The sequence below is a fragment of the Wolffia australiana genome, chromosome 10 (genome assembly GCF_029677425.1).
Source record: "Wolffia australiana isolate 7733 chromosome 10, ASM2967742v1".
Lineage (NCBI taxonomy): Eukaryota > Viridiplantae > Streptophyta > Magnoliopsida > Alismatales > Araceae > Wolffia > Wolffia australiana.
The window spans coordinates 11,639,706-11,666,830 of NC_135844.1; the positions used below are offsets into that span (position 1 = coordinate 11,639,706).

A 27,125-nucleotide genomic window follows, 5' to 3' on the forward strand; every position below is an offset into this window, starting at 1 on the left:
CGTCCGAGGAGTCCCTACAAAGATGATGACCACATGGAGCAGGACGTAAGGCCAGACAAGGAGCTTCGAGATCGCGCCCCGCCCGAGACGCCGAACGCGACTTACCAGATGAATTTGCACGGGATAGACGATACCCATGTGACGACTCCGATCGTCGGTACGAGCCCAACTTACTGGTCTGCCGAGAAGAGTACATCCAGCCATATGAATGAAGACCCCAGGCCGACATACCAGGCCACCAAGATGACTACTTTCGCCACGACAACCATGGTTACATCAGCGACTGACCGGCCTGCCAAGGCAAATGCAAGTAGCACCATGATTGAGGTTACAAGGCCGACATACCGGCCCGCCGAGACGATTACGTCCGGCAGGATGAGCGTGGTTATGCGGCTGACTTACCGGCTCGTCGAGAGGAACATGTCCGACGCCACGGTCGAGGATACAAGGCTGACCGACTGGCTCCCGGAGATGAGTAACTCCGCGCATCGTGATTACGATGCTGACCGACCGGCCCACCAAGATGACTACATCCGGTAACACGATCATAGACATGACGATAATATCAGAGTATCGCTTGTGACAGCCCGAGCGGGTCCTGACCAAGATGGTCGGGCTGATGATCGCCTACAATCCCGCGCCCCTTTGAGAGCCGCGATACATAGACAAAAAAAGTGTTCTTGCACCCGACCGATCGCGCCACCCACCGGACCACTCGTGCCACTCGTCAAGACACCTGCGCCATGCACATCGCCGCTATAGCCATTTGTCCTGTTATACGAGCCTCTTGTACCTGTTGTTTGACTAGCCGCGTCGCCAAATGAGCCGCCCACACCACTAGCCCAGAGCCAGCACGTAGCGTCTCCAACAGCTTCATCCAGGATGTTCGTCGACCAGGTGCGGACACCGCACTCTTCCACTGCCCAGATGGTAAGCGATGGACGCATATTGCCTGCCACACCATGCGCAAGGGAATGACCAATCACCGTTGCCCACCCCGTGCACCGAGCACGTGCCTGTCTCCTCGGAGCCCCCCCTCCCACCGGGTTGAGCCTATAGGCGATCGCCAACGGCCAAGTGATGGAAGACCAACCAGCTGTTTGCGTTCAGACTTGTCGCCGGTCCTAACCCAGAGCCAGAGCCGACGTGAAGAACCAACACTTCCATTATCAAGCTTGAAGAAACAGTCGCAGCATGTTGGAGAGTGGTGAGACGTCTTCCTGTATTTTTCCTTTTCATCGTTCTTGAGTTGTTGGAGGCCCCTCCTGCGTGAGCACCGGCCCCCCCCCTATTGTTTGTGTTTATTTTAGTCGTGTTTAATTGCCATCTTTAGGGGGGAAGAAATCCATATTGGGCTTCTTTTCTTCCTAGAGAATCCCTTTTAAAGGGAGGCCCAAGAGGCTTTCCCCTTAAAGGGGGTCCTATTTAGGCTTCCAGAACTGCCACTTCCCCCACCTTTAAGAAGGGGAGAAGTGGAAGTTAAGAGGGAAGTCATCTTGTGAAGAATTCTGGATTTACGTTCTATTGACTGTTATTCTCTATTCATCGTCCTACCAGTTGCTGAAGAAGAAGAGGCATAATTGCTCATAACTAATTCTCGTGTGTGTTGCTTGTTCTTTTTTTATTGTCCCTTTCTTGTGGTGGTTCCCTTCTAAGATCTAGTATGAAGGAGAAATTATCGGTGACTTCCTTTGGCCAAGAAGAAGCTATCTGTCACCTGAGTACATCAGATTCTTCTTGAAGGCCTGATAATCGCCCAACATGACAGTTTGCTGCGTTCAATCGATCAAGATCCTCGTTGTTTTTTTAGCCCCTTCAAGAATGGAACATATTTAACGGCGATTTGTTCTTCCCTAATCGCCTTCAGCGTGCACCACCGATAGCTTTTGCGAGTGACTTCTACCGGATTTGACGTTCATCGGCAGAATTTGTGTAGTGTATGCGGACTTATTTCCACTTCTAATATTGGATTGAAGGGAGTCCTGGAAACTGCGAATAACCGCCATCGACGGATCACCATTTCCACAGATTTTATGAATGAAAATAAGGTCTCGCCCCTTGCATCACTGACGATGCAATCTCTGAGTTTCGCATCGGAAACGAATGCTGAACGGAACACTGCGACTTATCTCCAATAGTCCCCTTCTGCCAGCGGAGTCATGTCATCCTTGCCGTTCCATAACTCCAGTGTTGACCGAGGCAAAATCAACCTCATTCGGAAGCTGTAACTGACCGAAGGACATCATTCATTTTCCTTGGTACGGCTGGCACTGCGATCGCTCCTTGCGTTGACCTGACTCCTGCTCTCGCCGATTCAACACCCACTTTTCTATTCTATCTTCGCGCGATGTGAATCCACCATTGCATTGGGTGTGATTCTTCTCGTGTTTTCTATTTGGGACATTCTCCACGACGTGAGCCAACGTCCATGGAGTATGTTAATCCGCGATGACCTACCAGTTACTCTTCAGTGTTATGGTTGGCGTCTATATCAGCAGTTCTACTCCCTACCAAGAAGCTTGCGAGATGCTTCGTCACCAATTTGAGCCATCCAGGTCTATCTCGTCTCCCCTTTCATCTATAGTGATATTTAATCTCTTTCCGTACCAATCTCTAGGTTGCACATGGCCTTAGAGTGAATTTAAAAGTGAATATTAGAAATAGCCACCATACTTCTGTTAGCAGTTTGATAGACGGTGTCGGATCTGGTTTGGCTTTATTGGTAGTGTGGATGATCTTGGACGGCAACATCCCTCACTCGTTCTCCCTCGAACTATTTACATCGATCATAGGGAGCTCGATCTTGACACACCCATCACGTGTTGTTTGCTGGTTCACGACTCATTTCATCGACGAGTGAAATATTTCATGACATTGATTTTTTTTAGACGAAAATCATTGAGATTAGGAATTTTCGGAGTACTAAGTTAAGAGAATCATCCCATAGCATTCTTTAATGGAAAGTTGGACGACGCCAAGCTGAAATATTCCACCTATGACAAAGAATTTTATGCTATCATCCAATCTCTACGTCATTGGCGTCACTATTTACTCTCCAGAGAATTCGTCCTTTACTCTGATCATGAAGCATTGAAATACCTCCACTCCCAGCAGAAATTAAATTCTAGACATGTTAAATGGGTCGAATTCATCCAGTCATGTACCTTCGTCCCTAAACATAAGAGGGGAGTCGAAAACCGAGTGACCGATGCCCTTAGGATACGTGTCCACCTCTTGAACGCAATGAAGGTAGAAGTTATCAGATTTGAACAGACGAAGGATCTTTATCCCGATTTCCCGGACTTTGCACCCATTACCGAGACCATAGGTAAATGCCCGAATCCAAGAACTCAAGACTATGTTTTAGAAAATGGATTTTTATTTTATGGCGTCACTATGCCTCCGCATTTCACAGTCCTCCCTCAGAGATTTCCTTACATGGGAAACACATGCCGGAGGCCTTAGTGGTCATTTTGGGAGGGATAAAACCATCGCCATGGTAGAGCATAGGTTCTTTTGGCCATCCCTAAAGCAAGACGTAGCTAATATTGTTCCCCAATGTCGAGTATGTGCTCTCGGCAAGTAGGTTAAGCAAAATACTGGCCTATATACCCCTCTACCGGTCCCTCAGAAACCTTGGGATGACGTGAGCATCGACTTTGTGTTAGGGCTTCCGAGAACGATCAAACGTTATGATTCTATCATGGTGGTTGTCGATCGTTTTTCGAAGATGGCCCATTTCATTCCTTGCTTTAAAATGTCCGATGCTTCTCATGTTGCTCAGCTTTATTTCAATGATTTTGTCCGTCTTCATGGGCTTTTAAAAATTAAATTAGTATCGGACAGAGATGTCAGATTCACTAGCTACTTTTGGAAAACCCTATGGCATCTCTTGGGAACAAAGCTTAAATTCTTCATGGCTTTTCATCCTCAGACCGATGGACAAACTGAGGTCGTTAATAGAAGCCTTGGCAATCTATTACGATCGTTGGCTGGCGATAACCTTAAGTCTTGGGATTCTGTCATTCTGCGTGCTGAGTTTGCCTATAACGTGTCGGTCAATCGTACTACTAGCATGAGTCCCTTTGAAATAGTGCATGGTCATCCACCTTGTAAGCCTACCGATCTCATACCCATGTTACCGCATGCTAGAGTCTTAGATGATGGTCATGAATTCGCAAGTCATATTAGAAGTCTGCATGAGGATATTCATAAACGCATCATGAGTAGATACACCGCATATAAAGAGCCCACAGATTTACATCGTCGTTTTCGCGAATTTAAAGAAGGTGATATGGTGATGGTGAGGGTTAGGCCAGAGAGATTATCTTCCAAGCGGGCTACTAAGCTTCATGCTCGTAGTGCCGCACCGTTCCCAATCCTCAAACGAGTAGGGGAAAAGGCCTATGCTGTCGACATACCCTCCACGTGGGGGATAAGCACCACTATTAATATTTTGGATTTAGTCGCGTTTAAAGCCCCACCTCCTTCATCTAATGACCATTTTCTGCCCTCAGACTTCCCGGTGAGTGAGTTTGACTTTTCCACCCCCCCCTCACTACCTTCTGATAGGCAAGAGAACATTGAGGCTATATTGGACGAAGTAATCACCTTCACCAAAGGTGGGACGATGCGAAAGTTTCTTGTTCGTTGGCAGGGCAAATCATCGACATATGACACGTGGATCACAGAAGAGGACTTGGCTCGCCTGCCCCCCGACATGGTGACCCCCCTAGAGTCTTCTATCGCTGACTCAATAGAGTTGAGTTCATTGTACCCCGGGGGAATTGGTGGCGACGACGTCAATGCTCCGACACCGGATGCGTCACCACTGTCATCAGAAGTCAACGCGACTGTTGAGGACATGCCGCCTTCATCATCAGTTCAAGTCAACACGCCAGCATCTAGCACATCTCCACTCACGCACGCCCAGTCACACGTCATGACACGTCGCCAGAGACAGATCAAGAACTGCCCCCTGATCTAGCCCGCCCACGCCCGTGCCCTAGCACCGGCCACCCGCAACGGCCAACGCCAGCGCCAACGCTCACCGGCCACTGGCTTAATCTGACCGTCTCCTTCCCAAGGCCGCTCAACACCTGGAACGTCCAGATATTTTGTCCAATGGGCCTTTCAATGGCCGGATCGCCTAGTCATGTCACGACCTGAATTTCTCGCAACCTCGCCATGCACCCCGTGCCGCGGTACGAGTGAACTCTTTGGTGTCGAGTGTTCTTCTTCCACCATTCCTTGAGAATTTGTCCACTGCCCTCAGATTTGAGTTTGAATATCTCTTTCTTTCCTCATAATTTTCCCTTTCGTCAGATTTCCTGTGGACGTGAATTTGAGTGTTGGATTTGATGCCTTGGCATCGTCGCTGTGGTTGAAGACAGTACTCCCACCCTCGAAGAGGAACATGGCTGCACCACCATTATTTCATCGGTTTTGAGTTTTCGAACTTGATCGTGGAAACTTTGTGGCCTGTTTTATTCCTCTACCAAACCCGGCTAGCATCCTCCATTATCATTGTCATACCCGTCACCCTAGCCGTCTCTCCCCTAGTCGTCCTACGTCATCACCCCCCCTCGTTGTCATTCCCATCTTCCCTAGTCGTCCTGCATCATATTCTCACCATACCTGCCTTATATAAATTAATTACATTATTAATATTCAACGAGATGTGGAACGTGTAATTAGCTTGCATGTCAATGTATGTAATTTTTTCCTTCCATTACACCTTTTTCTAGATTACCCTAAAAACACCTCTATCTTCCTCTGCATTTTCTCAGCGATGTAATTTGGAATATTAACTGATCTCTGAATCAAATTATTTATTTCATCTAACATCTTTGGAAAATTATTACACTCGATCCACGTTACAGTGCTGGTCTCTCAAAACCCATTTTTGTGTTACCATATTATATTGGCTTATTATTGATTTTGAGAATCTGGACATTGGTGGCAGCAGTAAATGCTCAAGAAATTTAAGTTAATCCTATAAGCAGCAATTAGGATGCCCCTTTGAGCCCAAAACATACTTCAACATTAGAAATATCTGGTTAGATTATTGCCACTACACATCGGTCGCTTGTCAAGACGCTAATTCTAAAATGGATGTTCCACTCGTGCCTCATCTGGTAAATGGCAAATGAAACCCTATTCCCAAGCTTTCTAACTATCCCTAATCGGACCGTTCGTTATGTCCTTCAAAGTAAACGAGGGTGTTATCAACATTATATTTAGATATTAATATTCTCTTAGAACTATTTGCAAATCAGCGGATACTAATGACCAAGAAAATCCACAAAACATTTTAACGATCAACAAAAAATGTGCCTTCAAAGTCAAGGAAGTCATAGAATTCAAAGAAGAATGATATTTATCAAAAAGTTTTTCCACCGCTGAAATCATGGATCACATCCAATAAAATCATCAACCTTTATGTATTGAATGAAATGATGCATAAAGATAAAAACATGAAAAATCAAAACCAACTCCTTTTATAGTTAAATAAAGTTCATTATTAGGTATACATCTCATGACAGAGACCATTAGCAAAAAACATCATTTTAAAACAACTTTACTGCATCATCAACATTTGGTTTTTACCACAAAAAAACATTTATATTGAACGGTTATGTTTTGTTTCATCATATTCACAAGCTTCCATGTAAGTTGACTATTTAAGAAAAAATGCTCTCACACAAAATTTGCAGTCGATTATAGAATATCTCTCGTTACACAAAATATGTGTTGATCTATTTCTGATATTAAGATTTATTAAAATATAATTCTACGTGTTAGAAGAATGTTTACCATATTTGCTCAAATAGTGAGTTATGAGGCTAAATATGCAAGTTGTGCAACCTTGTTGCACTCAGCAACCTCCAAATTATAAGGCAGTCATCACTTCACCTGAACTGTACTCAAAATTATAAGAGAGGAGTATAAAAGTTAAAAAACAAATGTTTTTAACTGCAGGAACCTTCATTTTTATTAAAAGGAAAGTAGTGCAAAATGCAACATACCACGTGTAGGGATCGTCAAACGTCATCCGTCACGTCACACATCATCGTGACGGACACGTGACAGATGATGTGACGGTGACGGTGATGGAATGCATGGGGCGTGATGGTGACGGTGACACGTGACAGGCTGTACGTGACAGTGATGTGACGGTGATGGGATATCCTGGATGCGTGACGTAACGATAGGTCTGTCACGGATGACGGCCGTGGTGGATGAACATAAAATATAAATATTATAAATAATAATGTACTTAAATAAATAATTATACTTCGACTATGATTATTAACATAATAAGAATAAATATTATTATTTCTATCGCCGGAGACAGGGACGGCGTCATGAGGATGGAGACATGACGGAACAAGGAACCCCTGACGCCTGACGAAACGTGACAAAAATTTTAAACTTCATCGGACGCATGACGAGACAACGACATGATGAATATTTCATTACGTTACCATTCGGCATGGGTCATCATCCGTCCCATCACATCACGAGCGTCACGTTCCGAGCGTGTCGTTCCCTAATGACATGGAATCTTCAATTTTGGCAACTGAAGCTATTGGGCTTAGCTGAAGTTGTATATGAATATTAACAACTGATCAATTGGACGATAAAAAATAAATGGGATTGGTGAGGCCCAGTCTGAAATTTTGTTCTATAATATTACTAACCTTATATATGGGTTTTACTAAACACCCATGTGGAGTTGCCACTGTAGCTGACATGCGTCCTCATGGGCCATCATTGATGATGTTCTTGGACCCGCCATTACTTTGGGTTGTTAAAACTATAAGCTCAATATCGCATATCTACAATATTATGACCACGTAATGCGGAAAGCATTTATCTGATGAATACAATCACAAAATGAGGAAAATGGCAAAGTAAATAGATTTTTCCTTAATCTTGATGTGACGGTTATCTATATATATATATATACAAATATATTGTGTTATGATTCAGCAGCAGTGCAGAATTGAGTTTCTCGTCCAGTGGAACTGATCTATAGTTAGGGGGCAATACATACCAATAGATTCGAAGCTCCTAAAGTCGCACGTCTCGCGTCGCTTTTGCTCACACTTCTACTGGAATTTTTAGCATTATTGATTTTTCTACAGACAGTATGTCAGTTACTATGTCAGTTGAAACAAAAATCCACAGATATATGCAACTAGTTTAAAAACAAATAAGGTTTCTATTTTCTTTGTCATTGTTAATGTTGTGTTGAATATCCTAATAGAAGAGTAAGAGTTCTTTCATAGCCTCTATAGTTTGGTATCAGAGCTGGTGTTCCATAAGGGCTGTGGAAGAGAAGTAAGAGAAATGATTAAAAGGTCCAGGCTACTGATCTACTACATAAATAAGCTAAAATCGAGTTGGCGTTTGTTTTGTTTTGCTTTAATTTTATTTTCAAGGACTTGAAAAGTATCCTAGGAGGGTTATAACATTACTGGAACTCTTTTCTAGTGGAGAAAAAAAGTATATTTTCAGTTCTAAGATGAATTTCTTTTTTGAAACTCATGATTTATCGAAGGTTTTGGAAAAGGTTTTTATACCATATGAAATAGAGAAATAGGCCTTAAGATAAATACACAAGATGAAAACACTTTGTTTATCATCCAAGATTATCTTCCTAAAAAGTGTCTACAAAAAGATCCTGAGGCAACTACAACACATGATGCATGCGGAAATCATATAGTTTTCAACAGAGATTTGTTTCTTTAATTTTATGAGATATCATTTGGAGAAGTTAAAGTGGATGATGTAAAGAAGTTAAATATTAACAAAAAGGTACAAGTGAAGTTCATACTTTAGGACATAATAAGAGGCTGGACAATGCATATTCTGTTCAATCTTTGCATCATAGCCTATTGAGATTGTCATTTTGAACATAATACATGTATTAATAAGAACGGGAGGAAGAAAATACATTAATGTATATTTAAAAACTTGCTCCAGATATGTTTCCATTCAAAATAAAAGAGCTCTTCCTCATATAATGATTTTGGAAAAATATGAATGATACATGGCTATGGCGTAAGAGGTTTGGTCACTTGAGTTTTAAGGCATTCATGTTATTGAGTAAACAAGATCTTGTATGTGAGTTACCAATTTATTTACGAAGAACACAAATTTGTGAGGGTTGGCTCTATGAAAGGTATAAGAAATATTTTAGAATGAGCATCTATGTAGAGTAAGAGCACCTTTGGACTTATTTCACCCAGAAGTATGTTGTCCTAAGAAAACCTCAGATTTAAGTGGAAGTATTTCTTAATATTTGTTGAAGGTTGCACAGGAATACGCTGGATTTCTTTGTAGAGTACAAAATCAGAGGTATTTCATAATTTTATTTAATTTAAAGATATGGCTAAAAAGACGTGTGGACATGCTTTGTAAATTGTAGGAGGAGATTGCTTTTTAAATCCCTTTGAAGATCATTTTGAAACGTTAGATTTTAGTGACAATTCACTGTGAGGAAGAATCCTCAGTAGATTGGAGTTGCTAGGAGGAAGACAAAGATTCTTGCTAAAGCTGCTTGGAGCATGATGCATGAAAAAAATATGCCCTCTGAAATTTGGGCTGAAGCTGTAAGTGATGCAGCTTATAGTTAAAATATTACTCCTATAAAAGCAGTAAATGATATGACACCTTATGAAGTTTGGTATGAGAAGAAATCAGGTATTGGTCATTAAGGAATATTTGGATGCATTGATTATGCTTTAAGCAAAGAGAACATGGCATGCTACACAAGAAATGTGTGGAACACAACTTTGTTTGATGCAGTGATGAGAGGAAAGGTTATAGAGTTCTATAATCCTTTAATGAAGGGTGATCATGCGAAGATATGTTATTTTTTATTAGAAAAAACTATTGTGATTGGAATGCAGCAGGAGTAAAATAACGAGAGCATGGTTCTACTTCTGATTCAATACAGATACTGAATCAAGAGTGTTTGGAGATTAATCCTCATCAACACGAAGTGATACAAGGTTCGCAAGAGAACCATATAAGATGTATTTTTCATTGAATCAGTGTGTTTTAAAGTACTAAAAACATGAAATAGTTGAAGTATGCAATGGAAGATATAGCCAAGTGTATTGAGGAGTATGAAACATCCGAGCTTGTGAATCTACCATCTTCAATTAAACCTATTAAAGTAAAATGTGTTAACAAAATCCAGCGTGCAGCAGGTGAAAGTATGCAAATATATAAAACAAGGTTAATAGCCAAACTTTATACACTAAATTATGGATTTGACTATTTTGAAACATTTTCACCTGTTTCCAGACATCAAATAATAAGAATCTTGTTAGCCGTTGCAGCTTAAAAGCATTTGGAGGTGTATCATTTAATGTTAATTCTGCTTTATCGAATGGCATTTTGAATGAAGACGTTAATGTTGTGAACCTTCAGTGATTTTGGTTAATGGAAGAGATAACCAAATTCACAAGTTGAACAAAGAATTACATGTTTTGAAATAGATACAATTTGAATGGTATGGAAGGTTACATTCATATTTGATTAAGTTTAGTTCTTACCAAAGTGAAAAATGAACTCCCTTACAGTAAAAATATGAAAAGGTAATTTTATGATTTTGAATATTTATGGCGATGATATGATTTATATGGGATATTCTAAAGTCTCTCTTTGAGGAGTTCAATAACCTAATGATCACTGAATTCTTGACGATTGATCTTGGTTTACTTGAGCATTTCTTGGTACTGAAATAATTTAAAATGAAAAGGGAATATTTAACTCTTAAAAAGAACTAAGGTTAAAATATTATATAATTTTGATATGATATTATCCAAGCCATCCGCTGCTCCTATGAGTTCAAATGAAAAAGTGGACTTTGAATGATGGCATTACTTTGGTGGATAGATTTATAGAAACATGGTATGGAGCTTTATGTATTTGACAAATATCGGAACGGATATTTTGCATCTGTGAGTTTGGTATCAAGTTCCTTGAGTTATTCACCCACTAAACACATTGAAACAATTAAAATAATTGTGAGATATATACGTGGAACAGAAGAATATGGATTACTATCTGGCATATCACTAATTATTTAGTTAAGAGGATATGTGGATAGTTATTGTGCAGGAGACAAAGATGAAAGGAAGAGCATAAGTGGATATGTTTTTCTCAACAGTGCAATAGCTATTTTATTAAGTTCAGAAAACAAAAGACAGTTGCATTATCTTTTTCAGAAGCCGAGTATAATGCGGTAGCAAGTGCAACTTAACATGGAATATGTTTCAAAATCATTTTGAATGATCTTGGTGTGGATTAATTAAAATGTTCCTTATTGTTGTGTTGTAACATATAAACAATTTCTATGGCCAGTAATCCAGTAGTTCATAAAAGAATCAAGCACAATGGGATGAAGAATCATTATATTAGATAACAGGTCAATGCTGGTGTCATTATCATGCACAATTACTCATCTCTTGATCAGGTAACAGCTGGGCACACCAATGCCTTGACTCACCAAAGATTTGATATGTTTATAGATCATCTCGAGTAAAATAGGCAACATTACAAAGAATATATATCGATGTTGACTTTTTTGATATGCAACATACCATTTTCTGTGTTGATGGTTTGTTGCATATCAAAGGGAAAGACTGAGAATTATTCTCTAGCCCCGAAAGGAATATCGTCTTTTATAATTACTAATGAATTCAGTTTAAGCTCATGAAAGTTTAAAACATTAATTGCTTAGAGATAATTTTATGTCTGTACATATACTTAATGTAATCAAACTAATTTTGAACCATAATGGAGTGAGTTAAATATCATTGCTTTCAGTGATAATGGAGTGGGTACCTTAGTCGACATTGTCATTCTATTTTTAAACAACAATAACATATCATTTGTATTATTCATCTTAAGGAAACCATGTATTTTGTCTTAGCCAAACGTCATTATGACAAACATACCCTGGTGGGTATTAATCAGTTGTTTACTCCAGATATAACTCTTTTAGTGGCCTTAGCTCCAACTATAGTACACGCGATGACATTATCATCACAAAATATTTCTCCGTGCATGTTTTATCCCTATTAACATTGTCATTATAATGTTAATCATCTTCACATTTTGTTGATGATTCCTGCCATCATGATAATGTTAATCATCCTCAGGTTTGATTGGTGATTCCTTCCATACATATATGTACAAATATTAAGACTTCTCTATCTTTATTAAGGCATGTTAAGATGCTGAAATATTTCTAGGATGGGGCAGTTACAACCTCTGTTTTTCTTATTAATCAACTAATTACTCTAATAAATTTTTAAACTTTACCTGATTACAATTAAGAACATTTTGCTACCATTGCCATCAATATTTAAAACTATGTGCGCGTAAAAAACTTGAATACATATTAGAATATTTTTTTTGTTACATTTATAATGCTTAGCTGACGGTCCAGATAAGTAAGCTTTAAATAACTCCTCATGTTTTATTTTATGAAGTGTTGATTCCACTGAAAAAAATTTGAAATAGTTAGTCACATAGGAATTTACGTTCTTTTCCAGAAAGTTTTTTAATCACCCATCTGCTAATCCAATGCATATGAATACATCGATACACAATGATCTTCCAAGTTATTATTCAGTATCACGCTTTGCATCTGATCATACTAATGATCAACTGCATTATGGATCAACTGAAAGTCTCAGCAAGACATTGAGGCTTCGAGTTAACCATTCATTGGCGGATTTCTAAAATTCTAACTTGACATCAGATAATATCACTGACCAAGTGTCCCCAAAGTCACAAAAAAACTCAAAAAGTTGTTGAATTATTTAGTTGACAACCCAAAGAAAGACTATCCGGCTATTCTTACTGTAAACCTATTCGGATACTATTCTAACTTATGATCAAACTATTGAATCAGATACTAAATAAGAAACAAGAAAACTTACAGATATGTATAACTAATATGAAAAAGATCAAATTCAAAGTATTTATTTTCTCAAATAGATATCTGATATCATTGTGTTTAAATGTTAAGAAAACAAATATTTCTCGACCAACTAGTTTACCACTACATCCAAAGGTTTAAAATGGAGGAAGGCTATGACATCTCAATTTCGTGTTATTATCAAAATAATACTCGGGTTCTCGTTTCCCTGTGATCCAAATCTTCATATTATTGGTTGTAAATGGCCTTTATTAATCGAATTACATACAAGGATTTGGCATAAATATGTAGAATGGTCCCTCCTAAAAAGATTATTCCAGAATAAATTGGCAATAGTTAGGAGAGGTGCACTAGCGGCGACCAGAAGGAAGGTATTTAGACTGAAGGTTCTAAACGGCCAGAACCACATGTCCATGATAACTTCTTCAGATTTGTGTGAACTAGCGGACCAATCGCTAAGTGGGGATGCTCCCTCTAGCATAAGCGAACCTTTTCGGTACTGGTTAGGAATGGGCGTTACTATTCCAGCTCGGATCCAGCCATTATTTACATTGGCCCTCTTGATAAATAGAAAGATACAAAGATCGGTTGGCTGCAAACGTTATAAATAAAATAAGGGTTTAGATTTTAATGAGACATTTAGCCCAGTTATTAAACATACTTTAGGCAGTTAATGTTATCCTTGGCAGTTACTAAAAATTGAAAAATACATCACTTAAATGTATCTAATGATTTCGTTCATGGTGACTTGCGTGAAACAATTTACATAGAACATATACCAGTATTTTATAAAAACCTATATTTTGAACATGTCATCTAAAATAATCTAAATATTGTTTAAAACAATCTACATGTGCATGGTTTACTAATCTTACTTTTGTATTAGTGAAACTTGGATTTGTTGTTTCAAAAACTGGAACTTATCTTTTAATGTCTATCCTAATCCTCTTTTTATCTTCAGCTACGTTGATAATATTTTAGTTTTGAGTCCTAATACTCTAGATATTATTGATCTCGTAAACCAGTCGCATTATAAATTTTCCATTATTGGTATTGTTAAATATTTGGACCTGTTCATTATTTTGTAGGAATCAGTTCTGAACATGAAAATGGATTTTTTTTGAACAGTCAAAATTGACTGTATTCATCCTTGAAAAGACTAATGTGGAGAAAAGTAAACCCACCCCTATCTCTTGCATCTTTTGGGACTCGTTTGACTTCGATAATCTACTTACTAGGGGTACTGTCTATAAAAGAACAATTGGTGCATTGCAATATATAAGTCTAAAACAGCTAGATATTGCATCCGTAATGAACAATGCGAGCAAGAAAATGTACTCACCAATAGTTGGTGATCGGCAATTTCTTAAACATTTGCTTAGATGTTAGAAAGTGATTGTTTATAATGGAATGTTCGTTGGGAAGGTAATAAATTACATATATGGTCAACTTGTGGTTTTATTCTATACATTGATTAGATTTTTATATCTTGGAGTTCAAGGAAACAACAGACAATTTCACAGTGAGGTACAATAGCTGAATATAAGGCACTAGCAAATTGGGCTGCCGAAATTCTTTGGGTATAGTCACTTCTCAAAGAAATTCAAATTCTTCAACAAGAACATAGTCCAATTTTGTGGTGTAATTAACATCGCTGAAACTTATTGGGCAGCAAATCCTGTATTTCATGTGAGAAGAAAACATATAGACATCGATTGTCTTTTTTCTCATGAAATTTAATGGTTCAAGCTTAACGTTTGGGAGAGGCCGTTGCGCTTGACGGAATGCAAGGATGAGTCACGTAGAACTGTAGAGACACAGAGAAAACTCGATAGAGGACCAGTAGGATCCTTAATAGAGACTAGCAGGTAGTAATAATTTACGTACCCCTGTACTCGTTAAAGAATAGATGAAATACGAAAGTATATAAGTCTCAACACCTATTAAGATTCAATATAGATAGAGTTAAAGATAGATAGAATTCAATGGTTAGGATTATATCATGTCATAGCCGTTATACTTGTTATAGCTGCTATGATTTAAACAATCTGAATGACCGGTATCGTTCAAACCAAAGCCGTTATACTAACTATAAGGGTTATGATTCAGACAAAATAAGTATTTGTTAAAACTATTATCTATAGAAAAAGCACAAGTGCTATGAAAGCTTATTAGCAAAATCAGTGATTTTTTATATATCTTTCACCATGTTACTCTCTATCTATTCTCTCTATTCTCAACACTCCTCTATCTTCTTCTTCTAATACTACTAGTCTCTCCCCAGCAAAGTCCATTTCTTACACCCATGTCTGATACTTTAAGAGCAAATAGTGAAATAACCAATTGGAATATCTGTGCGCATTCAATTTAAAACCAGAATGATGCAGAACGACGTTGGTGAAGTCGTCCCAATGTGTACCAAGGTGACGCTCGGATGCCTGGAGATAGGACAGACATCGTCGAAGATGTTATATGTCGGTGTGGACCTACAAAGATTCAACTACCTGATGCAATGAAACCTAGGTGCATGTTGTTGGGTTTTATAGGTCTTGACTTGGATGAACAAATCAAAACGATGCCTAGCTGAAGATTTTTGTGAATCGAACAACATCGACCAAAAACATTAAACGAAGTACCTTTGCACCAATCTCATTCCTGATTTTTTCGATCCTGGGGCAAGACAAGTCGAGCTGCTCAAGTGTGCGACCTTTAGGCGTATCCACGCAGTCCTCGACGCGTCGGATCTCCTACTTGTTGACGAGACCCATTCTTTCTTCGTCAGCGTCGTTATGTCATCCCGATCACATTAGGGATGGAAAGGGGGTGTGGGAAGAGTGGAGAAGGGAAAGGCAACTGAACAATTCTGGCCTGGGTGACTTTTGTTCAGGGCCTTCCCCTATTTATGCTAAGTGGGTATTTTTTGTAAAAACCCTCAAACTTAAGTATATCTTCTGACGTCCAAAAGACCATTTGCATGTGACCCTCTAGGCCCATGTATCATTCTAGTTAACGACTCCAGCGACCTAATAACCTTTATTGGCCTTCCAAATTAATTAACTATATCATCATATATGTTCATTAACGTGGAATCTATTTAACCCAATCGATAGGTCGAGACTCCGACACGTGGGGTGCCAAGCTACACCTCGTGTCCTACAAGATAGAAAGGAGTGTGTATCGACTCACTCAGGGAACCTGTTCATCATCGGTTACCGTGTACGTATAATACCTCATCCACTTGATGGTCCTTGGACGATTTAGGGTATGGTTAACTGTCAAACCCTAATCGGTCATCCGACATAGTACTAATGCATTTGGAAATCATCGGAGAACTCTTCTCTGATATTTCACTGCCTTGGCCAAGGACTTCGTTGCATTGTCTTCCTTGAGCCGTCATCTATTATAATGAGGGTGGACGATCCCAGCTTGACCACTCAATCGCCTTCGTGTACTTATTGATGCACCCAAACTAAGACCGTTTAGAATCCCATGATTATAGTCGTCCATCCACAAGACGCCTTTGGTGTCTCAGGTCTAAGGTCCACTTACACAACCGTGACGTGAATCAACCTCATGGATAATTTGGTATAATACCATTCAGGGATTCGTACGGATCAATTCAGTGAACTCTTTCCACTAAAGAGCACCCACTATCTATCCTTAGTGTCTCCACACTAATGGCTACGGGACCGGCCATACTCATCATATGAGTGAGGCTAAGTAGTGCTATTTTATCCGGATACTTCGATGTCCTTCTCGCGTATCCTTTGAATAGGAATATTTAGAACACATGCTTAAAGACTAGTGATCTCTGTTTTATGATCTTAGCATAATTCACTAATTCTGATCATGTATTCATGGACTTCATTATACGCATTACACGTGCACTATAATGAATATATTTTATTAATGAACATAGAATGAGATGTGGAATGTGTGATTGGCTTGCTGGCCACATATATTTCCATCAATCTCCGACTTGGACAAAAGCCAGTCACTCTTATTGAACAAACCCTTTGTTTACGAGTGATACTCAAGATACATGGAGCCAATGGCTGCGTTTATGGATCTGCTATAATATCGGTCAATGGAACACTTCCATTATGTAATCTCCTACTAAAGATGATCTTCCTAATCAAGTGAAGTGCCTTAAGAAGTTCTTGAACTTCAGATGAGACCTAGACTATTTCACTCGTGCAATAGCACCATTAGTGTCACACAACAATGGAATAGGGTTTATGATCAAACACAAATACATGGTTAGTGATGAACATTTTGATCACTCTTTATTCCTGTGGAAACATCAACTAGAAAAATGTATTCCACTTGCGTCGTTAAGTTTTAAGTTGACCTACTTGGAAACCTTCCAATAGGTTATACTTTCATACAACAAAACATAACTTCAAATGTGGACTTTATATCATTTGAATCTCATTGAAAACTCAATTTATGTAGCCCTTGAGTTTCAACGTATCTTCTCCATGAACTCAATATTTCCTTTTGTCTTTTCAAGACATCCAAAACACATATCATATTGTTTTAGTGCTCATAACTATTAGAGCTTAAGCCGCTTTAGGTATTTCACACAGAATGATGTGCTTGATTAATTTCATTATCACGACGCAATAAACCTCTCTCAGAGTTCCCTATCTCAAAACTCCTTTTGGAGATGATATCTATGTTTATGGATTTGAAGAGTAGTGACCTTATTGACCCATCTCTATAGATCAGTATTCTCAATACATAGGTTACTTCTCAATAATCCTTGTATGGAGAAGATATTTGGCAGTCATTCTTTTATAGAGTATAACACTCCTGCATCATTCTCGATGAGTAGAATGTACTCTACACAAAGAATATGATAATTATGATTGTATTGTACTCCCACTAGTCATCATTTATACTCGCATGGCTGGTTCTTCATTCTCAATGAAGACATGAGATATGATCACTCTACCAAAACTCATATTCTAAGTTCAGAATGTCTCCTTCAATCCATAGTTGGATTCTGGCAGATTGCACACTTTGATGTATAATTTTTAGGTTGTATCATATCCACCTTCATCCATTTCTTGATTCGTAATCATAGTGTCCATCTATGGCGAGAACGATTCTCTAAACTGTATCATAACAGCTAGTGCGAATCCTTAATCCATGAACTTTTGCTTTGAACAATTTCAATCCCTCCATCAGCACCTAATTTTTATCAAAAGATTATTTACTCATTATGCATACAATACCCTTTAGAGTCTCGACCAAGTTCAAAACTTAGTTGAGATGTGTGGACCAAATTCCAGAATCCATATGTTCTCATTCATTCCAAACGTTAGAATAGCCTCTTCATATGTTAGAGATCACCATCTCTTAGGTAGAGTGTTATGACATTAACTCAAAATCACGATGTCCAACATTAGGATCTAGTTATCTAGTCACTTTTACCAAACATACGAACCTCGTTGGTATACTTCTGAACAAGTATAGGACTGTCTCCTCATCCAATGAGGTTATGATATTTATGGATCAGGAATTCCTTCCGAGACTACTTTGGTCCCATTATCTTCTGGTAGAAGATATGTCTTACAACAAGATAATCCTTAGTCAACAAAACACTTTTGTTTCATAGGATGGTAAAAGAAGTATCCAAAATTTCTAATTTGGATATCCATAAAATCCATATTTTTTAGTCCTCAACCCCATCATATCTGAGTCAAGCCTCATCTTATGGGCTAGACTTCCCATTTGTAGACTTAGGCTTCATTCTCTTTCCACAGCTCTTATGAAACAGAATTCACATATTAAATAGGTAACAGGTTCAACATTTATTCAATTTAAATGCGCACATATACACGTGGGTTCACTAGAAGTATTAAGTTGCTCCTCGTGAACTCCACCATGTCCAACATAGAGTAAATCTTTGTCTTTGATGAATCATTAATCTCACAAGTGGATGATTGAGTTGGGATAGGTTACATCTTCATGCATGCACTACGTTAACTCCATACTCAAGTATTATTATCTTCGATCATATCAAAAAGTTTTTATACTCCTTCAGGTATGTAGAAATGTACATCCGCATGTATCAATTTCAAAAACTCATTGACATGTTCTTCACTCCATAAGTTTGAAGACATAGGTACTTTACCGAAAAGGTACAATTAGCATTTTGCATATGATTCAAAATTAAATGCTCTAATTATGCATCCTATGCATCTAAGATTCTGTACCTTTTGACAATCTATACTACTATAATAGGAATACATGTGCGCTTTTGGCCTCTGATTGGCTGAGAGAAGAGTGAGAGTGAGAGAGAAGAGAGAGAGTGAGAGAGAAGAGTGATGGCGCGGCACCGCCCGAGACCGTCAAGCCGTCACACGAGGAGCCAGCATCATCATCGAGCCTGCCACTGACACGTGTCCAGCCGACACGACGAGCCGCCACAGCAACGCGCGACCCCGAGTTCAGATATTCGGCATGACGCACGCACCACCTCATCGTCGGAGCATCCCACTTATCCATTTATTTTTGTTCTCTTTTCATTTTCTTTTGTCATCGCCGTTTCCCTTATTGTCGTGTAGCGAGGGGAAGAGCCCATATGAGGACGTCTTGCCCCCCCATGGGCTTGACTAGCCTCATTCTCCCCTTTATCTTCCTTTTTCTCTTTCTTTGTTTGTTGTTTAAAGGGGGCCCATCTTCACCCATCCTATATAAGGAGGGGGTGGGCGCCCAAGACAGTCACTCTTGAATTTGGAAGTTTATCGCATGGAATTTGCAAAGTCATTTCGTGAGAGGAAGGAAGAAGAAGAAAGGAAGAATAAGAAGAAGAAGAAGAAGAAGAAGAAGAAGAAGAAGAAGAAAGGAGGGAGAAAGAGAGAACAGGCCGCTCGCGTGCTGCCTGGTCGCTGCCACCGCCCACGTCATCGCCGCCATCGTCTACTCCACCGCCGCCATCAGACTTCGCCGCCGCCGAAGAAACGCGCCGCCGTCGGCCAAGCTCGCCCTGCCAGACCGCCCCGGCTCCGACATCGCCTCCTCCGCCACATCTCTCTGCACCACCGCCGTACCTTACATCCCGCCGCCAACCGCCGGTTCAGCTCCCCTTTCGGCCGGTCGTCCGCCTGCACACTCGGCCGCGCGCGCCCCTGCTACGACGTCGCCTACGACCGCCGCTGTTGCAATTTGACACCGCCGTCCAGTCCCGCCGGCGACGTCCTCCTCCGCCCGTCCGTGCTCTCCTTGCGGCCGGTCTCGAACTCCACCCTGCCGCCGCCGACCATCTGCCTTCTGGATGACTCCACACCCGCTAGGGCTTCTCGCTGCCCGTGTGTGTTACTGTCGTGCGCTGGGCCCCTCCGCGCGCGCTCTGGTCGCACGCCGAGCCCGCCCGAGCGCTCTCCATTGCGCGCTCGGCCGCTAGGGATCCGCATTTGTTCACGTGGGCATGCCCACCCGCGCACTGCACCGCCTGCGTCGCCCATCTACGCGCACGCACCGCGCGGTGCGCTTGCTGCCCAGCATACCCGGTGCGCCCTCTCGCCCCGACACCTCGCCCAACCTGAGGCCTCAACTCGGGGTTCTGCTCGCAAGCGCCATCACCCCCACTTCTCGTTGCCCTGCCACCATTGGCTCTGCCCCACACCCGACCGCCATCGGCGTCATCGACCAACGGAACCCTCCAGATCTCTTGACCAAGATAATCATCGCCAGCGCGACAAAGGTACTCCCGAACCTGCTCCTTTATGTCTCTTACGTCCTTTAGTATACTTTCGATTTTCCTCCTCCGCGCTCGAATTAGATAGGTGAGAGTGAGACAGGTTGAGAAAACGACGAAATTGCACGAGAGTCTTACCTGCCCGGTACAAGTCGGGTTCCCCGACGCGTGTGAGCATTACAGCGGGATTTCTCCGTTCAGCGACGTACTCACCCTCGACCCTCTCGGGCGAGGTTCAGGAGGTCCGTCTGACCTCACTCAAAGTGATCCTGTCACTTCTCTGGAACAGGAACCAGTGCTCGTCGGCGCACGCATGTACAACACGTAGGACCTCATCACTCATGTCATCTTTCATACCTGTCACTAGCCACCCCTCGGACGACGTTGGTCGACGTAGCCCAACGAGTTACCGATTTGAAACCGAGCTCATACCCTCGGTGACACCCGGACGACGTCTTTACGACGTCCAGCATCAAAGAGAGAGAGAGATCGAGAAACGGTTGAGAATGGTTTCGTCTCCGACAATTTTTTTCGATCGAGAAGTCCTATTTCATCGACAGTTACTTCAAGCAAAAGGTGAACATTCATTCTATGTCCTATTTCGATCAATTTTTATTTTTATCTTTTCATCTTTTCATCAAAGATGAAGAGATTGAGAAAAATTCTGATCGATGGACATCGAAGTAAGTTTGTGTTCTATGTCGAAATCCTCTTCTTTTGCTGAGTGTTTTTGATTGGGTATTGGATTTGGTGGGCAGTATGAGGCATTAGGTTTGCTTTGCCGAGGATTGGGTTTCTTTGCTTCCCTTGGTCTCCTGGTGATGTGGAACGATAAAGCTTCCAAGATCCCTTTCATAAGACATTCCCCGCGCTCTCATGATTCTTCCACATTCATTAATGAACTGGATTTTCTTCAAGAAATATATCTGGCCCTGGTTTTCTCAGTTATCTGTTTGTATAAATCAAAACTTCTAAACGAGATTATTTACTCCGACGCATCTCCAACCATTCCAACAATACAAATCATATTCTTTACAAGGAGATTCAAAGCTGATGCTTCTGAAAGATGGGAAGGTGATGATTTTAACATCATTATTTGAAAAAAGTTATCAGAATTTTCTTGGTGGAAATCTTCAGTTCGGTCAGTTTCATATGTTCTAATGAAGCAGAAGAAGATAACAGAACAATATCTTAAGGGAAGATGAAGGTCTAAGATTCAATGATTGACCCAGACCAGCCAGTTTAAAATTTTTTTCAGTTTTTTCTTTTTATCAGAAAGAATCCCAATATGTCGTTGGAGTTCTGTAAACTGCATAGACGAGAAGCTCATTTGAAGATCCAATCAACCGAGTTGGCCTATCAGTTTTGCTAAAATATATCCTGGTTCTTTCTCCATGCAACTGCATCCAATGTTCCATAATCGATCCACACAAGGAATGTTGAAGGAACCAAGAATCCAAACAGATGATCGTTCAGTTTTCCGGAATCACAAGGAAAGAATAGATCAGAATTGATAGAATAAGGTTTTTTGTCAAAGATGAAGAGATCAAGAAAACCTGATCGACGGATATTGAAGTTCTCCATCGATCAGAATTTTTTCATCAATTCTAAATTCTGATCGGGAGTCTGAGATCTCAGTCTCGCAATCTCAGTCAATATTGATATTCTCTCAAATTTGATCTCTTCGTCAATAAAGTTCGATCTCTTCATCAATCAATTTCAATCGATCAGGAGATCGATCTCGAAATTGATCAAGAATCTAGATCTCAGTCAACTTAAAAAATTCTGATCTCAATTCTGGTCAATTTAGATTTGATGTCAGACTCTGACTGAGATCGGGGGATTGGCTGAGATCAGAATCTCAATCTCGAAATTGGCTGAAATTGATGAAACTGCCGACGTTTTATCAATCTATTTTGAAATTTTGATGTCAGAATCTAGATCTCGATCTCATATGATCTCGATCTCAGAATCCTATGATTTCAAAATAGGACATATGATCTAGATCTCAGAATTTATGAAATTGACTGAGATCGAGATTTTCAGTGAATTTCAATCATGTCTTATTTCGATCAGAAATCGAGATCTAAAATTCTGATCGGAAGTTGACTGAGATAGAGATTCTGATCTAAGTCAATTTCAAGATCTCAGTCTCAGTCTAAATCAAAATCGAAATTGATCAGAATTGAGATCACAATTTTCAAGAATATCAGTCTCCCGATCATTTCATCTATATCCCAATCGAGCATTTTTGAAATTTTGATCATTTCATCTTATCAAACTTCGGTAGACTAACTTCAATCAGCGGATTTTCCGAATTCTTGAAATTTATATCCGATTTCAACCACGCCCAGCCGCGTTCTCTTGCCCTACGATCGCCTAGGATTTAGAAATCCAATTTTTCTCTCTGATTGAATCTATTTTCTGCTGAAAAAGGATCAACGGCAGATGTTGTTGAATTTTGATACTCTGTCAAAACATTTATTCTGCCTCCATAAAAAATTGCGTTTCTATTCTATCATAAATTCTTTGAAGAACTCTTTAATCATCAGTGTTGAGGTTCATCAGTTTAACGTACTTCCCTTTATGCAGTCCAAACGAAACAAAGAAGTTGGCACATTCCGCGAACTGTCTGGCACAAGTGCTTGGGAAAGGAGAACGACAAAGAGTAAGATTTCAATTCAAACAATGGTTGTTGATATGATGGAGCTTTATCTGCATATGCTAAAAATAAAGACAACACCGTGCCCAAAAAACTTTGGATCTGGAACAGTTCGGCTCTTTTTTCCATTTGAGCCCACTCAAGATCAAAACTCAGGCATGATAGCAATAAAAAATCTATGGCACTGTATTTCTTCTATCTTTTTCCGTGTGTCCATCAAGTACCCCAATATATAATCCTTGATTGTGTAATTCTCTTGGGGGATCTGAATTACAGAGTTTCGCTATTGGTGCCTGCGCTAAAAAGCTTGGATGCAAAGAAGGAATGGGCGACACTATTGCATATGGACCAGGTGAGCTATGCTCCGTCACCCATCTTCTATGCTACCCCCGGCATGTAATCCAAACGAAAGAGCCTTCATTTTTTTCCTTCTCCGTTGTCTGTCTACGAGCTTCAGATCTGTATGGTTAGTCTGAGTGGCTGAAGATGAGATTTTTTTCTTATCTCCCACGATGAGTACGTCCCTGCTTCCTCTCTCTTCTCTCTCTTCCCCACTAGTATTACATATGCTCATAAAGACAAGCTTCCTTCACATAGTTCTTGTTCTTGTTACGAGCAACATCACTTTGAGATAATGGTAAGAATCATCCACTATGATTATTCCCTTTCTATCCTTGCTAAAGCAGTCAAATAAATGGAACAACTATTGTTCTCAATTGTTAGGGAATATCTTAATCTGTTCATAACAGGTGTGATGTTCTTATTCATGGTAGGAACATGATTATCTTCGAAAGACACCATATCTCCAAAGTGAAAATTGAGGTTCACTATCGAAATAGTGATCATTGTAACCTTTATGATACTTCGTAACCTCAACTTTATGTTTATTTTTTCTCAACTTTCTTCCACATGTTAAGCAATTAAAACATCCATATGCCTCGACTTGCTCTGAGCAATCTTAACGAGTTAATACGTATAGTTACTCTTCTAGTGATCTTTTAGACCATAGTGTAAATATCTGTTGCTGCTTATATCCATGTGTGATAGGGATACCTTGACATGCTTTGTTTCTTTTTCCATCTCAAGAACACGGAACACCTTCCAATTGGTCATACAAAATAAGGCGTCTCGGGATGTTACCTTCTAAAGGTTCACCTTTGACATTCTTAAGCAAGTTAAGTTCGAGTCATGAAGGAATTGAATGACCAGATCAACAATAACTGAGCAGAGAACCATTCTCCTAATAGACCAGTCCCTTATCATTTCAATCATCTTCTGCATATCCTCATATGCAGAAGATCCCTCGACCATGTTAGCCTTGAATTGACTCTTGGATTGCACATCCAAATAACTATCTTATAGTGTTACATGGCCTTATGTTCTTTGTATTCATGCTACCTCAATAGCTAACAGCTCATTGATGGTGCGTTAACATTGAACCATGTCATACTGAACTCTTCGCTTCAACCTTTTACTGGTATCTCATCACCATCATCGTCATTGTTTGTATGGACATAAACTAACATTTTGGACTTGAGGACTCTCATCAAGTCTATGAGTGCATCATAATTATCAACTTCTCAATGAGATGCATCATATATGCAATCTAATGGGCTACTTGACGACGAGTGTTCATAAGAGATTAGGTCAATGAAGGACCTAGAAAGTTTTAGCAGGTGTTATATTCATTAATAAAGGGCCCCGACTATACTTTATCAATCCATACAACCCTCACGTGTACGGATAGGGAGAAAACCTGCATTCTCCTAGAGGGGATCAGAATCTCAAGACACATACTACGACCTGGAGTATAGCCTCACCAATCATAATATATATCATTGAGCACCCATCTCATGGGACTTGCATCCAATTGCAGTATCCAATCATATTTTGGTCCCCAACGCTCATACGGCCTGGAGTATAGCCCCACCAAGCACTAAGTTTGGTCTGAGCAATACTGTCATTACTTGTCAAAAATAGATTTGCGCGTAATCCTAGAGTATGTGCCACCAAACTACACGGTTCCTCTATGTCGACCTTGTGTCATACACTAGTTTTTAGTTCCTCCTGAAGTAGGCCTGGAGTATGCTCCACCAACCTAGCTTAGAAGGGACTTGGTTCCTAAGTCTATAACAACGGAGACCACGCTTAAGTTTGTCACTTTTTGAGGGATTTTAGGTTTGGTCTCAACTATCACTAGGAGCGCTATGTGTCATCTCATATCACATGTGTCTTCGTCTAGGGCATATGAATTATACATACATGTGATGTAGGACAACTAGGGGAAAGACGACTGTGGGGTTGGGTTGGATAACGACAAGGGAAGATACAGGACAGTTTTGGATGGAATGGATAAAACAGACCACAAAATCCACACGGTCAAATTCGAAACATAAAACCGATGAAATACTGGTGATGTAGTCCCGTTCCTCATCGAGGGCGGGAGTACTATCTTCAACTACTGCGATGATGCCGATGCACCAAATCCAATACTCGAATTCACGTCACGAGGGAAGCTCACAATAGAGAGAATATTAGGGAGTTCCAAATCAAATCAAATCTATAGGCGGTGGAGAATTCTCGTGGAACACTGGACGAAGAACACGTCAACACCAAAGAGTTCAGCCGTACCTCAACACTGTAATGCGTGAAGAGGTTGTAGGGAGTTCTGATCGTGATGAGGATGGGTGAATCGGGGCATTGAATGGCCCACTAGACGAGAGGGTCTGGGCCTTCCGGGTGTAGTAAGGCCCTAGAGAAAGCGAGATGGACGAGAGCAGACACGGACAGGGCAGGCATGCGTGGGCACCCGTGTGGATGGTGCGCCTTGGGCGGCCCAAGGATGACGGCCTTGGGTGGCTTGGGGTTGCCCTAGGCAGGCAGCCTTGGCAGCCTGAGGTGGCCCGGAGCGATGGCCTTGGGCGGCTCGGAGCGACGGCCTTGGGCGGCCCTAGGCGGCGGCCTTGGGCGGCCTAGGCGGGCGGTCTTGGGCCTCTTGGGGTGGCGGCCTTGGGAGGTCTAGGGCAGGATGCCCTGGGCGGCCTGGGGCGGCTGCCTAGGGTGGCCTGGGGCGGGGGCCTTGGGCGTCCCTAGGCGGTAGCCTTGGGCGGTCTAGGGCAGGCTATCTTGGGCGGCCTAGGGCGGGCTGCCTTGGGCGGCCTAGGCTGGGTGCCTTGGGTGGCCTAGGGTGGCGGCCTTTGGCGGCCTAGGGTGGGCTGCCCTGGGCGGCCTGGGTGGTCGCCTTAGGCGGCCTGGGGTGGCGGCCTGGGGCAGCCTAGGGTGGCGGCCTTGGGCGGCCTAGGGCTGGCGATCCTTGGCGGCCTAGGGCTGGCGGTCCTGGGCGGCTTGGGGTGGCGGCCTTGGGCGGCCCTAGGGGGTAGCCTTGGGCGGCCTAGGACTGGCTGTTCTGGGTAGCGTGGGGTGGCGACGACAAGATAGAACAGAGAGAAAACCGGCGAGGCGAGGCCGCGACGGCGATAGCGGCAGTGGAGATTGGAGATAGGGAGAAGGAGGCTAGGGTTGGGGTAAGCACTCCAAAAAGAGAAGGACAACTCAATTCTTGAAATAAACTTGCCTAACTGTTTCTTGAAACAATGGCCTATATATATAGGCCTAGGAGAAAAAAAGAAATTAAAAACGAGGGACGTGTTTCGTGTCACATCAAGGGGCAGTCGTTGATCTGCCTTTGGCAACGTGTCATGATTCATGAAAGGGCATGCGTGCGTCAAGACAGGCATGACGCCGGTGTGTTGACTTGGTCCGATGACGGTGGCGGCATGTCCATAGCA

The 27,125-nt window shown here is 41.2% G+C and overlaps 1 protein-coding gene across 1 annotated transcript; it reads left to right on the forward strand.

Moving 5' to 3' along the window:
• The first annotated feature begins 19,707 nt into the window (after positions 1–19,707).
• Positions 19,708–23,873, forward strand: LOC144708521 (uncharacterized). The gene is made up of 3 exons (XM_078581893.1): positions 19,708–20,681; positions 23,268–23,343; positions 23,614–23,873. Exons 1-3 carry the CDS (start codon positions 19,727–19,729, stop codon positions 23,735–23,737), a joined length of 1,155 nt encoding a protein of 384 aa, XP_078438019.1. The 5' UTR covers positions 19,708–19,726; the 3' UTR covers positions 23,738–23,873.
• Positions 23,874–27,125: the final 3,252 nt, after the last annotated feature.